The sequence below is a fragment of the Myotis daubentonii genome, chromosome 3 (genome assembly GCF_963259705.1).
Source record: "Myotis daubentonii chromosome 3, mMyoDau2.1, whole genome shotgun sequence".
In the NCBI taxonomy this organism is placed as follows: Eukaryota; Metazoa; Chordata; class Mammalia; order Chiroptera; family Vespertilionidae; genus Myotis; species Myotis daubentonii.
This window is the reverse complement of record NC_081842.1, coordinates 210,479,805-210,494,833: the sequence shown is the minus strand read 5'-3', so window position 1 is coordinate 210,494,833 and position 15,029 is coordinate 210,479,805. Positions and strand designations below refer to the sequence as shown.

At 54.9% G+C, this 15,029-nt stretch overlaps 1 protein-coding gene across 2 annotated transcripts in view; it reads right to left on the bottom strand.

Moving 5' to 3' along the window:
- The window catches only part of PADI2 (peptidyl arginine deiminase 2), a 47,392-nt gene that overhangs the window by 5,649 nt on the left and 26,714 nt on the right, over nt 1-15,029 (bottom strand). For both annotated transcript variants that reach the window (XM_059691091.1, XM_059691092.1), the window contains 8 exons: nt 11,799-11,977; nt 10,820-10,923; nt 9,984-10,095; nt 9,337-9,444; nt 6,565-6,716; nt 4,116-4,260; nt 3,116-3,209; nt 1,371-1,456 (listed from right to left, as the gene is read on the bottom strand). In XM_059691091.1, the coding sequence (XP_059547074.1) occupies nt 1,371-1,456; nt 3,116-3,209; nt 4,116-4,260; nt 6,565-6,716; nt 9,337-9,444; nt 9,984-10,095; nt 10,820-10,923; nt 11,799-11,977 (980 nt within the window). The remainder of the gene's footprint in view (nt 1-1,370; nt 1,457-3,115; nt 3,210-4,115; nt 4,261-6,564; nt 6,717-9,336; nt 9,445-9,983; nt 10,096-10,819; nt 10,924-11,798; nt 11,978-15,029) is intronic.

Here is a 15,029-nt window from a genome sequence, read left to right as displayed (position 1 = left end):
GCCAAGGGGGTGTGGGAGAGGCTGGTGAGGACTGAATACTGGGGTCGCCACCTGGAACCGGGAGGCAGGTGAACCCCAGTTGAGGGACTGAAGCATGGAGTTCTTAGTGAGGCGCCCCAGGTCCTACAGCCGACAGTGGGGAGGGGCATGATTTCACTCATAGTTCACCCCAGAATTCGCCTCAGATCTATCGGATGCCAAAAAATGACCAGAGAGCAGATTTATGATAAAGTCAACTTTCAAATAGCCACCGAGGGGTTTGTGAACGTGGCTTGGGTTTCGTGGCTTTTGCTTCCCCAGCACCCACTCCACCCCTTCCCCTGCAAGGTTGCCTTGGATTGACCACACGCTCACTTCCTGGTGAGAGCTAATTAGTGGACGGGTCCCTTGCCCCAGGGACGGGTTCGGGGATGGACAGTAAATCAGGGTGAAGGCATTTTGTTTCATTGTTGGGGGCATATAGACCTCTGTCTGTCTTTATGGATGGTGTTCTGGGTGGATATGAGGACTGCTGCAGCTATGCTTCCACCCACAAGGGCACCTGCAGACCCAAGAAGTGCACCCACTACGGGACTTCCCACTTATATGAGCCAATCATGTGTTTTTGTTTAAATGGTGCGTGCGTGTGTGTGTGTGTGTGTGTGTGTGTGTGTGTGTGTGTAAACTTGGTACTTATGGAAGAGAGACTGTTCCATGATGTAACTGCTGCTGGACTCATGAGCTGGACTCAGGCCAGAGCGAAGATTGCTTACTGCAAACCCCCGTAGAGACAGATCATAACTGCTGTTCATTCTGACATAAATCAGCACCCCTTCCCTGCCTCCCACGAAGTGCTGGTTCCCGGGACAGGCTGCTGTCCTGACCTGGTCACGCATGTAAAGTGATGCCCCATACCTGGTAGCATTACATACTAGTACTTGTGACTATCTGTTCCTCGCCCAGGGATCCACTTCATCTTGCTAAATTCAGGGCACATACTCATATATGCATTTTTCTGGAGAGCAGGTCTGGCGCTTCCACCATATTTTAAAGGGGTGCATCTCCCCCAAATGCTATGGGCTCTCCAGCTGTACAGAGTCTGGGCTCTTCAGCACTGGCTGGTATGCCTACCTTCCCAGGTCCCTTATCTGCTTCCGGCCCCTGCGGACGCACGTCCTGTCTTTGTCACCCTGTAGCTCCCGGCTATAGCACAGGGGTCAAGTGGGAGGCTGAAGCCAATGTCATTGAAGCTTTTCCGTCTGTCATGTGCCCTGAACCCTTGGCCATTCCCTATGGAGGCCCTGAGGATGTGAGAGGTGACCTTGGGCTAAGTCCCAGGGACCCTCTGCCCCGCCCCACCCAGCAGCAGCTGGGCCCTGCCCCGCCCGCACCTGGAAGTACTGGTTCTCCTGCACCAGGCTCTCATTGGACAGAATCTTGTTGATGGTGATTCGCTTGCTGCTCATCCCGCCCAAGCCTGTGGGGATCAGAGGACAGGGGACAGTTTAGCCTCAGGTATGCCAGCTTCTGGGCTGACTGCAAGGGCGGGGGAGATGGGGCTGGGAACGGGCTGGGACACAGGAGGGCATTCCTGGGAGAAACGAGGCCCCTCTGCCTGGGGATGGCAGCACACACTCCTTTCCCAGGGCTGGGGGGGTTGGGGGCGCGGGGGGAGAGCAGGGAGAGCAAGGCACCTAGGCCAGCGAGCGGGTGGCAGGTGCCTTGCTCTCTCTCTGGCCAGAGGGTGGGGTGGCACAGTGAGCCACCTGAGTCTTCCACCTAGAGCCTGCTTCTGAGGATAAGCAGCCCTCCAGGGTGAGGATGGCAGGAGCAAGATGCCCAGAGGTGTCACCCTCCTGTTTTCCAGACCTGCCTCACGCTCGGCCTCTGCCCTGCTCTGTGCCGGCATCTGCCTCCTATCCTACCACATGGTCCATGTGGTTCCTGCCCTGATGAGTAACACCTGGTGCTCATCGAGCACCTACTGTGTGCAGGCATGCGTCCAGATGTTTTGCACGGATTACCTCAGTAATCTTCCCACATTTCCATGAGCTGCACTGAAAGATGAGGAAACTGAGGCACAGAGAAGTTCCATGGCTTGGCCAAGGTCTCAAAGCTAGTGGCACATCCTGGGAAGAGTCTCTGGTACATTGTACTCCCCAGCCTGTAGCTTGTCAGGGCAGACAGACTGGGGCTCTCACCCTATACCCGAGCTGTATTTGTACAAAGATAATGGTTTTTAGATCCTATGGATAGCTTTGGAGGCATGTTTAATGTAGAAAGAAGCCTCCAGAAAGTCAAGACTCATGCCTGCCAACCCCGGATAAACAAGTTCCCCGGGGGAAGGATTAAAAAGGACAGAGGTCTGAAACGGGTACTGCCTGTCCCAGCCACAGTCACTGCCAGGAACCTTGCCCTTGCACGTGGAGGGCAGCAACGTGTGTAAGTGTCAGCCGCCTAAGGGAGGAGACTTTGGAAGTAGGTGGACTGGAGAGACCAACCTGCAAGTGACCAAAAGTAATTTAAGAAAAGCGTCAGAGACTGCCATGGCCCGTCAGACCCGGCTCACTCTCTCCACCTGACCCGCTGTCCGCCTTCCCATGACTAATTTAAGAGCAAACCTCACCCCCGCCTACATCTGGCCCAGTTCTGTGTAGCTGTCTCCAGGACGCAGGTAAGTCCCACTCTGGGACTGACAGTGGTGGTGTCTGGCTGTAGAGCAGGCCTACTGACTCCCCCTTTCCTTCCTGCCCCTCAAATGCAGGGTGTAAATGTCTCTCTTTCTCCCTTTCTAAAACACAAGCTCCTTGAAGGCAGATTGTACATCAGTTTTGAACCGTCTCAGTCTCCTCTGGGTCTGGTGCCATTTAAAATTATTCCAGGTCCCGGAGGAGCCCTTGGCACGGATATAGTAAGGAGCAGAGGGCAGCTCGCGGTCCAGGATGCTTCCCACCACGGGGGCAGCCTGGAGCCGACCAGACGCCCACGGAGCTGGGTGCTCAGGGGCAGGAGGGCAACCCCAGGTGAAATCTCCTCCATCACCCTGAGAATATAACCCGGTCATCAGCCCCATCCTCCCCAGGGTATCTCTGGGGGTTCAGCCCCCACTCCCTGCCCGGGCCCCGTGGGCACTCACCTTTAAACATGATGGCCTCGCCATGGCCTTCCTTCTGCTTCTCTCGGAAGAGCTTGTAGCAGGCCGAGGTGCTGGCCATGAGCATCCGGAATTGCTGCAGGAGGGACAGTGTCAGCAGAGGGGAAGCGGCCGCGGAGCGTGAGGGGGCCCTGCCCTGAGGACCCAGAGCCCTGTCTGCATTTGTCTCAAGCGTCCCCACGCCCAGTGGCCGCCGCGTGGCTCAGGCTGCCTGGCGGGGTTTACTCATGTCAGAGGAATACTTCCCACCCTTCCTGCCATAGAAATCCCTCCAGGGAGTCAATGCTCAGAGTCCGGGTGGCCTTGGACATAGGGAAGAGCTTCTTCAAGTGGCCAAGAGGCCAGGCCATTTGCACACGATTGCCAGGGTATGAAGTTGCAGCCTTTCCTTTTACTTCAGGGAGTGAGAGAACCTCTTTCCAGAGCCCCAGGCCCCTACTCATGCTCTCTGGGGCGTTATGGCCAAGGCAGTGGCCACTAGCCTGTGTGGCTACTGGACATCTGAACTGTGCCTAGTCTGAATTGAGATGTTAAGAGGAAAACACACACCAGATTTGAAAGACTTATGCAAAAAAAGAATGCAAAATCTATCATTGATAACATGCTGAAATGCTAATATTTTGGAACTATTGGGTTAAAAATTTAGCTCAGTGGCTGAGCATCGACCTGTGAACCAGAAAGTCACGGTTCCATTCCAGGTCAGGGCACATGCCCGGGTTGCAGGCTCGATCCCCAGTAGGGGGCGTGAAGGAGGCAGCTGATCAATGATTCTCATCATTGATGTTTCTATCTCTCTCTCCCTGTCCCTTCCTCTCTGAAATCAATAAAAAGATAGTTTAAAAAAATTTAGCTGCTACACCGACAACATACAAACCACCTTTGGCCTAATTCCTTCTTCCACTTCCTCTAGATCCCACCCTCTGCTGACAAGTACCTGGGTTCTCCACTGTCCTATTCACTCCAGCCTCAGGAGCCAGCTCACCTTTGTGCCCGGGATGGGGATGAAGGTCATGAACTCGTCCACGTGGCCCACGGTCAGCCAGTCTGAGTACAGCTCCACGGGCGCCTGCACCTGCTGGGCCTGCAGGAATTCCCTCACGATCTTGGTCATCCTCCGACCGCCGGACCTGGGGCAGGGTTGGGGAGGAGGCAGCATTTTAGAAGGTTGCCCACCATGCCTGACTCACCAGGAGGCCTGCAGCCTCTGGAACCCAGCCTGAACCCAGGCTGGCATCAGCAGAGCAGTCATGGGATGGAGCCTGCGCTGCAGGGCTGAGAGAACCTGGTGCAGGCAGGGAGGTGTTTGAGCCGAAGGGGAGAGAAGGGAGCATTCGCTGCAGCTAGAGCCTGTGCAAAGGGCCTGGAGCCCAGCCTTCAGTCCGAGCTTCTGTGCTCAGGGGTCCCGCCTGGACTGCTGGAGGGGCTAGGGCACAGGCATGGCTCCAAAATCTGCTCTAGCCTTTGTGCCTCTTTGCTACATTAACTTCTACTTAACTCATTTTTAATCTATTCAAGCGACACCTCCTCCAGGAAGCCCTTCCTGATTTCCAGACCCCTTGAGGTTGTCAATCTCCCCATTACCCTTAGAATATAACAGAAGGTCCTTATGGTAGACAACAAATTCCTCTCTGACCTGGCCCCTGCCTGATTCTCCTTCCTCATGTCCCCTTTTCCCTCCTTGTTCTGTTTGCTCCAGCTACCTGCTAAGCTTGTTACCACTCAAGGCTTTGCTCTTGCTGTTCCTTCTATTTGGAATGTTCTTTCCCTCTGATCTCCCCATGGCTGCCTCTTTTTCATCATCCAGCCCTCGTTTTCAAGTTACTTTCTCAAAACCACAAATGCTAAAGTACCCTTGCCCCATCACTCTATATCATATAACCTTACTTTATCTTCTTCATTGTACTTATTAACACCCAGAGGTAACTTATTTATTTTCTCGTTTCCATGTTTATGTCCTGTACTTCCACATCCCTAAAAAAAACTCCTTGAGAGGCCTGCGGACTGAAGGGTCCCAGGTTCGATTCCGGCCAAGGGCATGTACCTTGGTTGCAGGCACATCCCCAGTGGGAGGTGTGCAGGAGGCAGCTGATCGATGTTTCTCTCTCATCGATGTTTCTAACTCTATCTCTCTCTCTTCCTCTCTGTAAAAAATCAATAAAATATATTAAAAAACAAAAAACAAAAAAAAAACTCCCTGAGAGTTGGGACTTTGTTTGGCTCACTGCTGTGTCCCCAGAGCCTAGAACTGTGGCCGGCAAACCGCGGCTCAGGAGCCACATGCGGCTCTTTGGCCCCTTGAGTGTGGCTCTTCCACAAAATACCACGTGCGGGCACGCACGTACAGTGCGATTGAAACTTCGTGGCCCATGCGCAGAAGTCGGTATTTTGTGGAAGAGCCGGTATTTTGTGGAAGAGCCACACTCAAGGGGCCAAAGAGCCGCATGTGGCTGCCGAGCCGCAGTTTGCCTACCAGTGGCCTAGAATAATGCCTGCTCACTGAGAAGGCTCTCAATAAATATTTGTCTCTACAAGCCCTCTCTGAACTCCCCATGGGGGCCAGACACCCCCTCCTTGGGTTCCTCGGGGTCCCTAACATCCCTTATATCACCGTACATCCCCTTGTTTCGTGCCTGTTCAAGCACCAGTTCTTTGAAGGCAAGGGCTGGGCTTCCTGTTTGGAGCCTCATGCTTGACACAGGGCTTGGCACTTGGCTGGCGCCTGGGAAATGCCTGTTGAATGGAGGAGGGCTACCGAGTGGAGGGAGGAGGACAGAAAGGTGGGCAAATGGTCACTGACATACCAGTGGCCTCCACTGAGAAGGTAGGGCATCCCATGTGGCTGAGGGGCTTGGTGCACGAATCCCGGCTGGTCCCCTGTGTGCAGGTTCCTGGCAGCCCTTCTGTGAAGTGAGGACCCACAGTACTTGCTACCTCCCCAGCAACTGCCCTGACCGAGGCTCTGCCTTTTCATTGACTGGGGGGTAAGGGGGCGGCATCTGGGGATGGAAGGAGGGTGTTGTGGACAAGCCATGGAGCCAGGGACTCGGGCTCTGGGGCAGGGCCATGCCGTCTTATGACTCTTTTGTGTATGGCCCCTCAAGGATTGGTTGGTGCTCCCACTCCTCTCTTTCAGGATTCCTTCTCCAGACTCCTTCATCCCCTTCCCACATGGTCTATAATCTCACTATAGACGAGAGCCTCCCCTTTTGGGAAGATAGCTTTTTATTTAGTTTTACATTTGATCCTAATTTATGCTGAGATGTACTGGCTAACTTGGTTTTCTTTCCATAAATGTCTGTATCTCATCAGAGAGTCCTGGGAGGGGTTAGTTCTCTCAGTCATTTGCTCCATGTACGAGCAACCCGGTCCCCTCCTAAAGAGATGGAGTAACCTCCCACCCTGCCCCCCAGCCCCACCCTGGCTTCTCTTACAGAGGAAAGCTGCTCCCGATGAGGATCCGGCCCAGGGGGTATGTCTTGCCATTCACGGTCACTGGGGGACTGACCTCCAGGTTCCCAAAGGAATCGAGGCTGGTGACAGGCTCAAAGAGGGGCTCCCGGGCCACGTAGCCGAAATCTGGGCCCTAGGCAGGGGCACACACCCATCATTAGTGTCCTGCAGCCAATGTAGTCACCGTCTGATGAGCACGCCTTGACCACCTTAGGTCTGGCATTGTGGGCACGTAGCCTCTGGGCGGGGGTCACCCATGCTCTTCTTATTCCCACCAAAGAGTAGAGCCTGGCAGGGGGAGGTTGAGTTTGTGAGCATGTTGGTGTGAGTGTGGGCATGAACGTGAGCATATAAGTGTGTGTGTTTGTGTGTGTGTGTGTGTGTGAATGTGCATGCATGTATCTGAGTTTCTGCATGTGCCTCTACTAGTATTTCCCAAACACAGAGGTACATCAGTGATTCCAGGATTAGTCCTCATTTTGTGCTATGGATGTCCCTGCTCATCTCTTCAGTTCTCCCACCCTCAGTTTCCCCATCTGTAAAAGAGGTGCTGGATCAGGTGACCTGCGACAAGGTGGTAGATTGTTTTATTGCTCCCAGAGACTTGCTCCCCACTTCTTAGTAAGAGGCTTTTGCATCCTGAGCTATTGCCGTGTGACTTCCGGTTTCTCCCTGTAGAAGGAATATACCTCCCTGCCCAGTATCAGACTTGGTCATATGACTTGTTCTGGCCAATGAATTGTGAGCAGAAGTGTTGCATGCCAGTTCAGAGCCAAAGCCGTAAGATCCACTGCGTATGCCTGCCAACTCTCTCCCATCCTCATGCTAGAAGAACGGCATTACTCAGACTTGGGCTGCTCCTGCAGCCTGGGCTCTAGAATGAGGAAGGAACAGGGAAGCAGAGCTGCAGACCACCAACCAGCAACCAACACGAGTGTAAGCAGGACATGGGCCTTTGCTGTTGTCAAGCATTGAAATTTGGGGGCTGTTTGTTACTGCATCCTTACCTAGTGAAAGCTGACTGACACATGCAGGAATGGCAAAGAGGTGACCCATGACATTCCAACCTATCCCCAAACAACCATATTTGTTCACTGAGCCCAGATGTAGCCTCAGAATCCTTCTTAGCACAGAGCTCTGGAATTGGCATAACCCCAATGGTCCCCAGCTGATATAACCTTGGTGACCACCTGAATTTTACGGTTCCTTTTATGATTTTTTTGGTTAAAAAAAAAAAAGTAGGGGTCTTGCTTGGGAACTTGCACTGGGGCTGGGATGAAGCTTGTCTGACAAAGATCCTTGTAATAAGAAAAGTGAAGTGGGAAGATGTGTGGCTTATCCTGGCCCAGCTGAGAGGCTCCGGGGACAGCTGTGGCGGGTGGGCTGGATGGCTGACGCTTAGCGCTTTCTCGCCTGGGAGCCCAGATGGCAAGGTGCGGTTTGCCGGAGGCTGGGGCAGCTGGGGCTTTACAGCGTCACACAGGCGGGCGGGCACTCGGCACAGAACCTGGCTTGGCACAGGCCTCGGGAACAATGCAGCCCAGGGCTGTGGGGGCAGGCAGTTAGCGCTGAAGGCAGGTGGTGGCGCAGGGACCGTGAGAGGAGGGTCTGGGAGGCCTCGGTTCTCAGGCCTGCAGTGGGCCGGTTTGACTCTGCCCCTCCCAGTGCTGGAGGGAATGGACAGTCCTCACTGAGGACAGTATCCAGGGCTGTGGAACGACAAACATGATGACAGCTAGTGATGGGCATGTATCAGGTGCAGCAGGATGCCTCAGAGAATGCCTTCGATCTTCACAACAAGCCTGTGAGATGGATACGGTTTCCATCCCCATTTTACAGATGAGCAAGCTGAGGCTTCCGGCCACTCCTAAAGAGATTGAGTTGCTTGCTCGAGGCCACACTGCTGCGAAGGGGTAGAACCGGGACTCAAGGCCAGTCTGCCTGACATTCCAGAGCTTTGCACTCACGCCAGCGGCTTCCCCATCTCCCGTGACGAGGGGGATTGGTGAGTGAAGGTTCACAAGGGGTTGCCTCTGAGTAGCCCTGATGTCTTGGGGAGGGCATTAAAGGGGAGTGGAAATGGCAGGGGGGTCAGATTGCTTAAAAAATAACAAATGCAGCCGGACCGGTGTGGCTCAGTAGTTGAGCGTTGAACCATGAACCAAGAGTTCGATTCTCGGTCAGGGCACATGCCCGGATTGTGGGCTTGATCCCCCAGTGAGGGGTATGCAGGAGGCAGCCGATCAATGATGTTTCTCTCATTGATGTTTCTATTTCTCTATCCCTCTCCCTTCCTCTCTCTCTAAAAATAAATGAAAACATTAAAAAAAAAACACAAAAAAACCCCAAAACACACATGCACTGAAAACCACAGCTTTAGTGAGCTGTGAGGTTGGAACCAGGATTTTTGACAGTTGCTTAACTATAATTTTCCTCTTGGAAACCTATTTCGCTGTAAGTTGGGGGTGGGGCAGTGGCAGAAGTCAGGGCCCCTGGCCTGTCTTTGTGACACACAGTTCCTATTTCTCATCTAACAGAAAGCTCTCCATTTGTTGGAAATGCATCAGTTACCAGAGCAGGAAAGGCCCTTAGAGATCACTGTTCCAACTGACCCATTTCGCAGATGGGAAAACGGAGGCTCTGGGCAACAGACTAATTTGTTAAGGGTGCCCAAGGTCTCCTGACCACTCCGTCCTGTCAGAGTCCCCAGGACTGCGCCCCACCTCGTCCCAGGGGGGCCCTCAGCATCTCACCAGGAGCTGCTTCACTGGGAACTCCTTCAGGTTTCCGTCTCGGGGGGAGTCCAGCACCACGGGGAAGCCTTTGTGGGGGGCCTCGATGTAGCCAAACTCGATTTCATCCTGCGGGGACGCCACGGGGAGCCATCAGATGAGTCAGAGCACCACCAGTGAGTACCAGCCAGCACCCCCAGTCCTCTTCCTGACCGCAAGTGACGGCTCTGGTTCTGTTCCTACGCATCCTTCCACGGACGGGCTCTGGGCATCCCAGGCATGTGTGTGTTCATATCAACCCCGTTTTATAAAACACCACTGGCAGCATCCTGTCTACATCCTCCTGCAGGGAACACCTTAACTCGGAGCTCATTCTGTATTTCCAGTTGGCTTCCTCCTCGCTGCTGTACAGTCCTCCACGGGAAGGCTGTCCTGTCATATGTGTCCCTCCCCGCCCCCCGTGGAGGGACATTTGGGGTGTTTTACAGGCTTTTGCTGCCTAGGCTGCAGTGAACTGCCTTATACATGTATGTCTCTGAGCACGCGTGCATGTGTGAGCTGATGGCAGAATTCCCACGTGTGGCGCGGCGGGGTGCCAGGATGTTGACGTTAAGCCAACTCTTCTTGCCAGAACCCTGGGCCATGCCCTCCCCAGCCCGGCTCCTCACCTGGATCCAGCGGTCGCCCCTGTTTATGTACTGGAAGCAGACCTTCAGCTCGCAGTTGGTTTTCTCGACCAGGTTCTTCACCTCTTTCAGGAACAGGTAATTGTCCTTCATGCTGAGAAGTTTAGGGACAGGGGAAGGCCAGGAGAAAGCGTGAGGAGGGACGAGGGCCGGGCCACTGAGCTGGCAAGAGCAGCTGGCACCTGGAGGCTGTGCCAGGCCGGTGAGGCCACATCTGTGTTCAAGTCACCTTTGCACAGGCCGCTGGACTCAAGGGCCAAGCAAACGCCCACACGCGGTGTTTGCCAAGGTCATGAACAAATAAAACGAGGAGGGGGACTCTCACCCCCACCTGTCTCTGACTCCCCCGGATTCCGAGGCGGAGCTCTGCTTGGCACGGAGGCAGGGGATGGGCCCGGACCTCAGGTCCTTGGGTGTGGCCAGCACCCACCTGCAGGCACTTCGCTCCCCTGCTTCTCATCTCGCTGCGGCTGTCTAGCACATAATAGGTGCTCAGTAAAAACACTGCTGAATGAATGAGATGAATATCCCTGGCATAGGAGGTTCCCAACTTCACAGTACGGGCCAAGAGTAAGAAAATAAATGGTAACTGTTATTTGTAGAGCGAGAACTCTGTGCCAGGACCTTGGATGGATACTTTGCTCCGTCTCATTTAATCCTCAGCGATTCGGTGACGTGAGCATTTCAGAGCAATGGAGGCTCAGAGAGGCCAAGTGAGTTTTGCGGGGTCACATGTCTGAACCCGGGTCTCTCTGCCCCGAAGCCCCGGCGATAACCACTCTGCCACACTGCCCGCCTGCACCAGGGCCACTGCTTACCAGCACACATACACGGACACGGGAGGCAGGATGTTGGGGGTCATGATCCACGGAGCAATCCGGAACACCACGGTGTCCGTGAAGATGGGTGTCAGCGGAATCTTCTGGGTGTGGGAGAGAAGCAGAGGGGTGCTTGTCACTCCTGCCTTCCCAAGTGGGGGACACTGATAACAATAGTACATTTATTGAGCACTTACTGTGCGCCAGGCCCCATGGCGGTTTTACACGCACCGACTCATTTCTGCCTTACCCCCAGTGGGGAGATACACTGTAAGCCTTGTTTTTCAGATGGGGAAACTGAGTCACAGACCTCGGAGTCACAGACCTCTTAGGTAGCTGCCCAAGGGCACATGGTTGGTAAGTGGTAGAGGCTGGCTTTAAACCCAGGGTGTCTGATGGCTGAGCGCACACTCCTGGCCACGTTCTGATCTTGCCCCACCAACGTTCTCTTCAGGAGCCGGCCCACAGGCTCCCGCCCAGGCTGCCCTTTGAGTCTCTGCGGTGCCCGCTGGAGGGGCCAGTCTGAGACCCTGGTGGCCAGGCCCCCTCCCCACCTGTGCTGTTAGCTGTGCCTTTTCTGCCTCCCCTTTTCCCGTGGACCTGAGGGTGCTTGTGAATGAGTTCTTACAAGTTCCAGGGCTCAGAGCCATCCCAGGAAGTAGGAGCTTTTGTCAGAAACCAAGGCCCAGGGCATCCGTTCACCTGCCAGGGGTCTCATGGGCCTGAACCTGGGCAGTCTGACTCCAGAGCCTGTTCTGGTCAGTGTAAGCTGGACCCAGCCTCACCGGAACATGAATGGTGGGGCCATCTAGGTCTCCAAGCCTGGACTCCCCCTTGGTGCCTTGAGGGGAGTGGAGCACAGTGAGGGAGAGCAGGGGCGGGGGGCGGGGGGCGCAGGGGATCCTGGGCTTGGCCCTCGGGAAGGAGCCCCGCCTGGCGCCAGGGGCAGCCCTGCACGGGGGAGGCCTGGGGCCCTCACCTCGCTCATATACTCCAGCAGGCTGACGTGGATGGAGACCAGGCCCGGGAAGCCCTCGTCGGGGAACCGCAGGCCTTCCACGAAGAACAGCAGCTCCGCCGAGCCGCCCGTGTACTTGACCACGTGGTAGAGCTTCTGCCGGCCCAGGATGTGGATGTAACGCTGGCCGAAGAACGGGTCTGGAGGGAGAAGGACCAATGTCGGACCCCCGCCCACCGGGAAGAGGTCAGCGGGCGGGGTCACTGATGGGGGACAAGAGGGCAGAGGAACTTGTCCTCCAGGTGAAGAGAGAAAAAGCAGAAGCAGAGAAGCCACCAGAGGAGCCGTGGCCTGGTCACTGTCCCAGCGCTGCCGTGTGCCCGCGTGTGGCCCTGAACCAGACGACCTCTCTGGCTTCGGGCTTCCTTGTCTGTAAAGGACCAAACACTGATCATGGTTCGATTCCCTGTCAGGCCATAGGCCTGGGTTGCGGGCTCCATCCCCATGTGGGTGTGCAGGAGGCAGCCGATCAATGATTCTCTCTCATCACTGATGTTTCTATCTCTCCCTCTCCCTTCTTCTCTGAAATCAAGAAAATATATTTTAAAAAAGAAAAATAAAAGGAGCCGACTTTCCCAGGAATGGTGCTCATGGATGACGGCAGAGGACGGCTGAGCAGCCAGTGCCGCCGAGAAAGCGATCATTCTCCCTGTTTTACCGACGAGGAGACGGAGCCTCAGAAAGGAGACATGGCTGGTGCAAGGTCACATAGCCAGTAAGTGGCTGAGCTGGGACTCAAAGTCACGTCCAATTCCGAACCCCAAGCTCCCTTCCCCGTTACAGAATAAAACACAGTGTGCCCATTTGCACCCCAATCCCCCTCCAGGTAATCTTGGAGGGGAACTTTCTGCGTGAAGACCCTTGCGTGGGCCCCTGGCTGTACATCTCCGTGGCTGGGAGGACAGGCAGTGTGTCCAGCGCTCCTGCTGCTCTGAACCCTCCCAGGGTTCGCAGTGCTGCTCCTCTGCTTGGAACAGCCGTCCCCCTCCTTTCAGGCCTTGATTTGTGTCACTTTTTTTTTTTAAAAATTGTGTCACTTCTGAGAATTGTGCCCGGGTCCCTCGGAGACCAAGCCAGGGGCTCTGTTTGGAGCCTCCGCAGCCCCGTCCTTCCCCATCCCAGCCTTTCCGAATGGCGATGACCTCAGTGTTCACTGTTGGCCCCGAGAGGCTGTCACTTCGTGGGGGCAGAGACGGGTCCAGCCGGTCTGGCACACGGTTTAATAAATGTCCACTGAACCGATGGCTCCCATACCGCTCCCCGAAGGAGGATTTTTAGGCCAATTCAGGTGCATGTATTGACTCATTCCTCTGTGGCCAGCATGGGCAAGGGCTTGGGGCAAGAGGCCCAGCATCTCTGTTGAAGAGCAGCGCTCAGCTGATGGTAAGACAGAGCAGAGGTGGGAAGCGTCACAACAGAGCTGTGGGGGAGCGATCCCATGGGGTTACTGGGGCGGGGAGGGCAGGGGAAGGAGGCAGGATGGGAAGAAGCATTTGAGCAGAGGGGGCAGCTTTGAGATGTCCTTTGGGGTGGCAGAGGTGGGGTGCAGTGAGGAGAGGAGTACTTGCATTGGCGAAGCCATGGGCGTAGGACCCTATGCGGTTCCAGAAGGAGTTTCCTTATGCCCCGCAGAGCTGGAAGGGCAGAATCAGACACAGCTTAGCGCCATGGTCAGCATGGTTGGCGACCAGTCGCCCAAGGGTTAGAACGTGTAACCAGAACAGTCCTGGCACAAACAGGGCGGTTGATTAGAACTTGCAAAATGAAGGAAAGAGCCACTGCAGTCCAGGCTTCGAATAGCTCCTCGCAGAGGACAGTGTCCCACTGGACCCTGGTCAGACAGGGCGTGGCGGACGTAGGCTTACAGTTGTCCATATGGAAAATAATACAATAATTCATAAATAATAACACAAGAATAAACTTGGTGTTTCGAGTATTCACACAACTTTAAACCTACTTTCCCCCCAGCCTGTATACCTCACTGAGGGCGGTCGCCTGAGTGGTTATGGCTTCCACAGTCAGAGAAACCTGGGTTCAAATGCCACGCTGGCTTTATAAGCTGTGAAACCTCAGGGAATTCACTTACCCTCCCCTCCCCTCAGTTTACTCATCTGTTAAATGGAAGATAACAATACCTGTGCCATAGGGTCACTGCAAGATAAAATGACACGGCATTAGTACCTTCGGTAAACTTAGTAACGACAGGTAACCACCGGTAACACAGCTGGGACCTGTTGCTATCGCTACTATGAGGACCGCGAGTGAGCCAGCACACCCCTTACTGCAACACTCATGACCTGTTCGCCTGGCTGGTGTAGCTCAGTGGTTGAGCGCTGACCTATGAATCAGGGGGACATGGTTCCATTCCCAGTCAGGTCATATGCCTGGGTTGTGGGCTTGATCCCCGGTGGGGAGGCATGCAGGAGGCAGCCGGTCAACGATTCTCTCTCATCATTGATGTTTCTATCTCTTTCTCCCCCTCTCCCTTCCTCCCTGAAAAAAAAAAAAGTCATGACCTTTTCATCAAATGGCTCATGAACAACAGAAGGCAAAGAAATAATATCTCCCATCACCTCCCCTTGGATGGGCCCAGGAATGAGGCATATAGACTCAGGCACTGAATGTTCCAAGGAACTCATCCCAGCCCCACGCAGAAGGTGAAGTCCTCCTCATTCAGCAAGGACAGCATGTGCCCTGTTTCCCAATCTGCATAACTAAAAACATCTCCCCTGGGCACTCAGGCTCGGCCACGCCCACACACCCAGGCTGCACTTGAACCGGTAGATGCTCAGGGGGAGAGATCTCAGGCCTAGAAGGTGACTTGTCTTTGCAGAAATCGCCAAAGCTGTGGTGGGGGAGGGGCTCCACCAGGGCTTGTGGAGGGCAGGGACCTGGCCAGGGGAGCTGGGTCAGCTGGAGGGACATGATCTTGCCCATCTGCGTGCAGTTTTCTCCCTCTCCTGGCCGGCGATCTCCATGTGTCTCTCTGGCGGATTGGGCCAGCTCTGGGCAGATTAGTTCCTCGGTGGGAACAATCCGGCCACTGTCCCGAGGAGCCTCCTTCCCTTGTCCCCCGTCCCCAGCTGGGTGCAGGCCCGCCTGGGCACGGCTGGCTCTCCCTGCAGGAACCAACAATGCCCCTTTATGGAGCGGCCACATGCCTGGAGCCGGGTCGGCCGGCCACCCTGACCT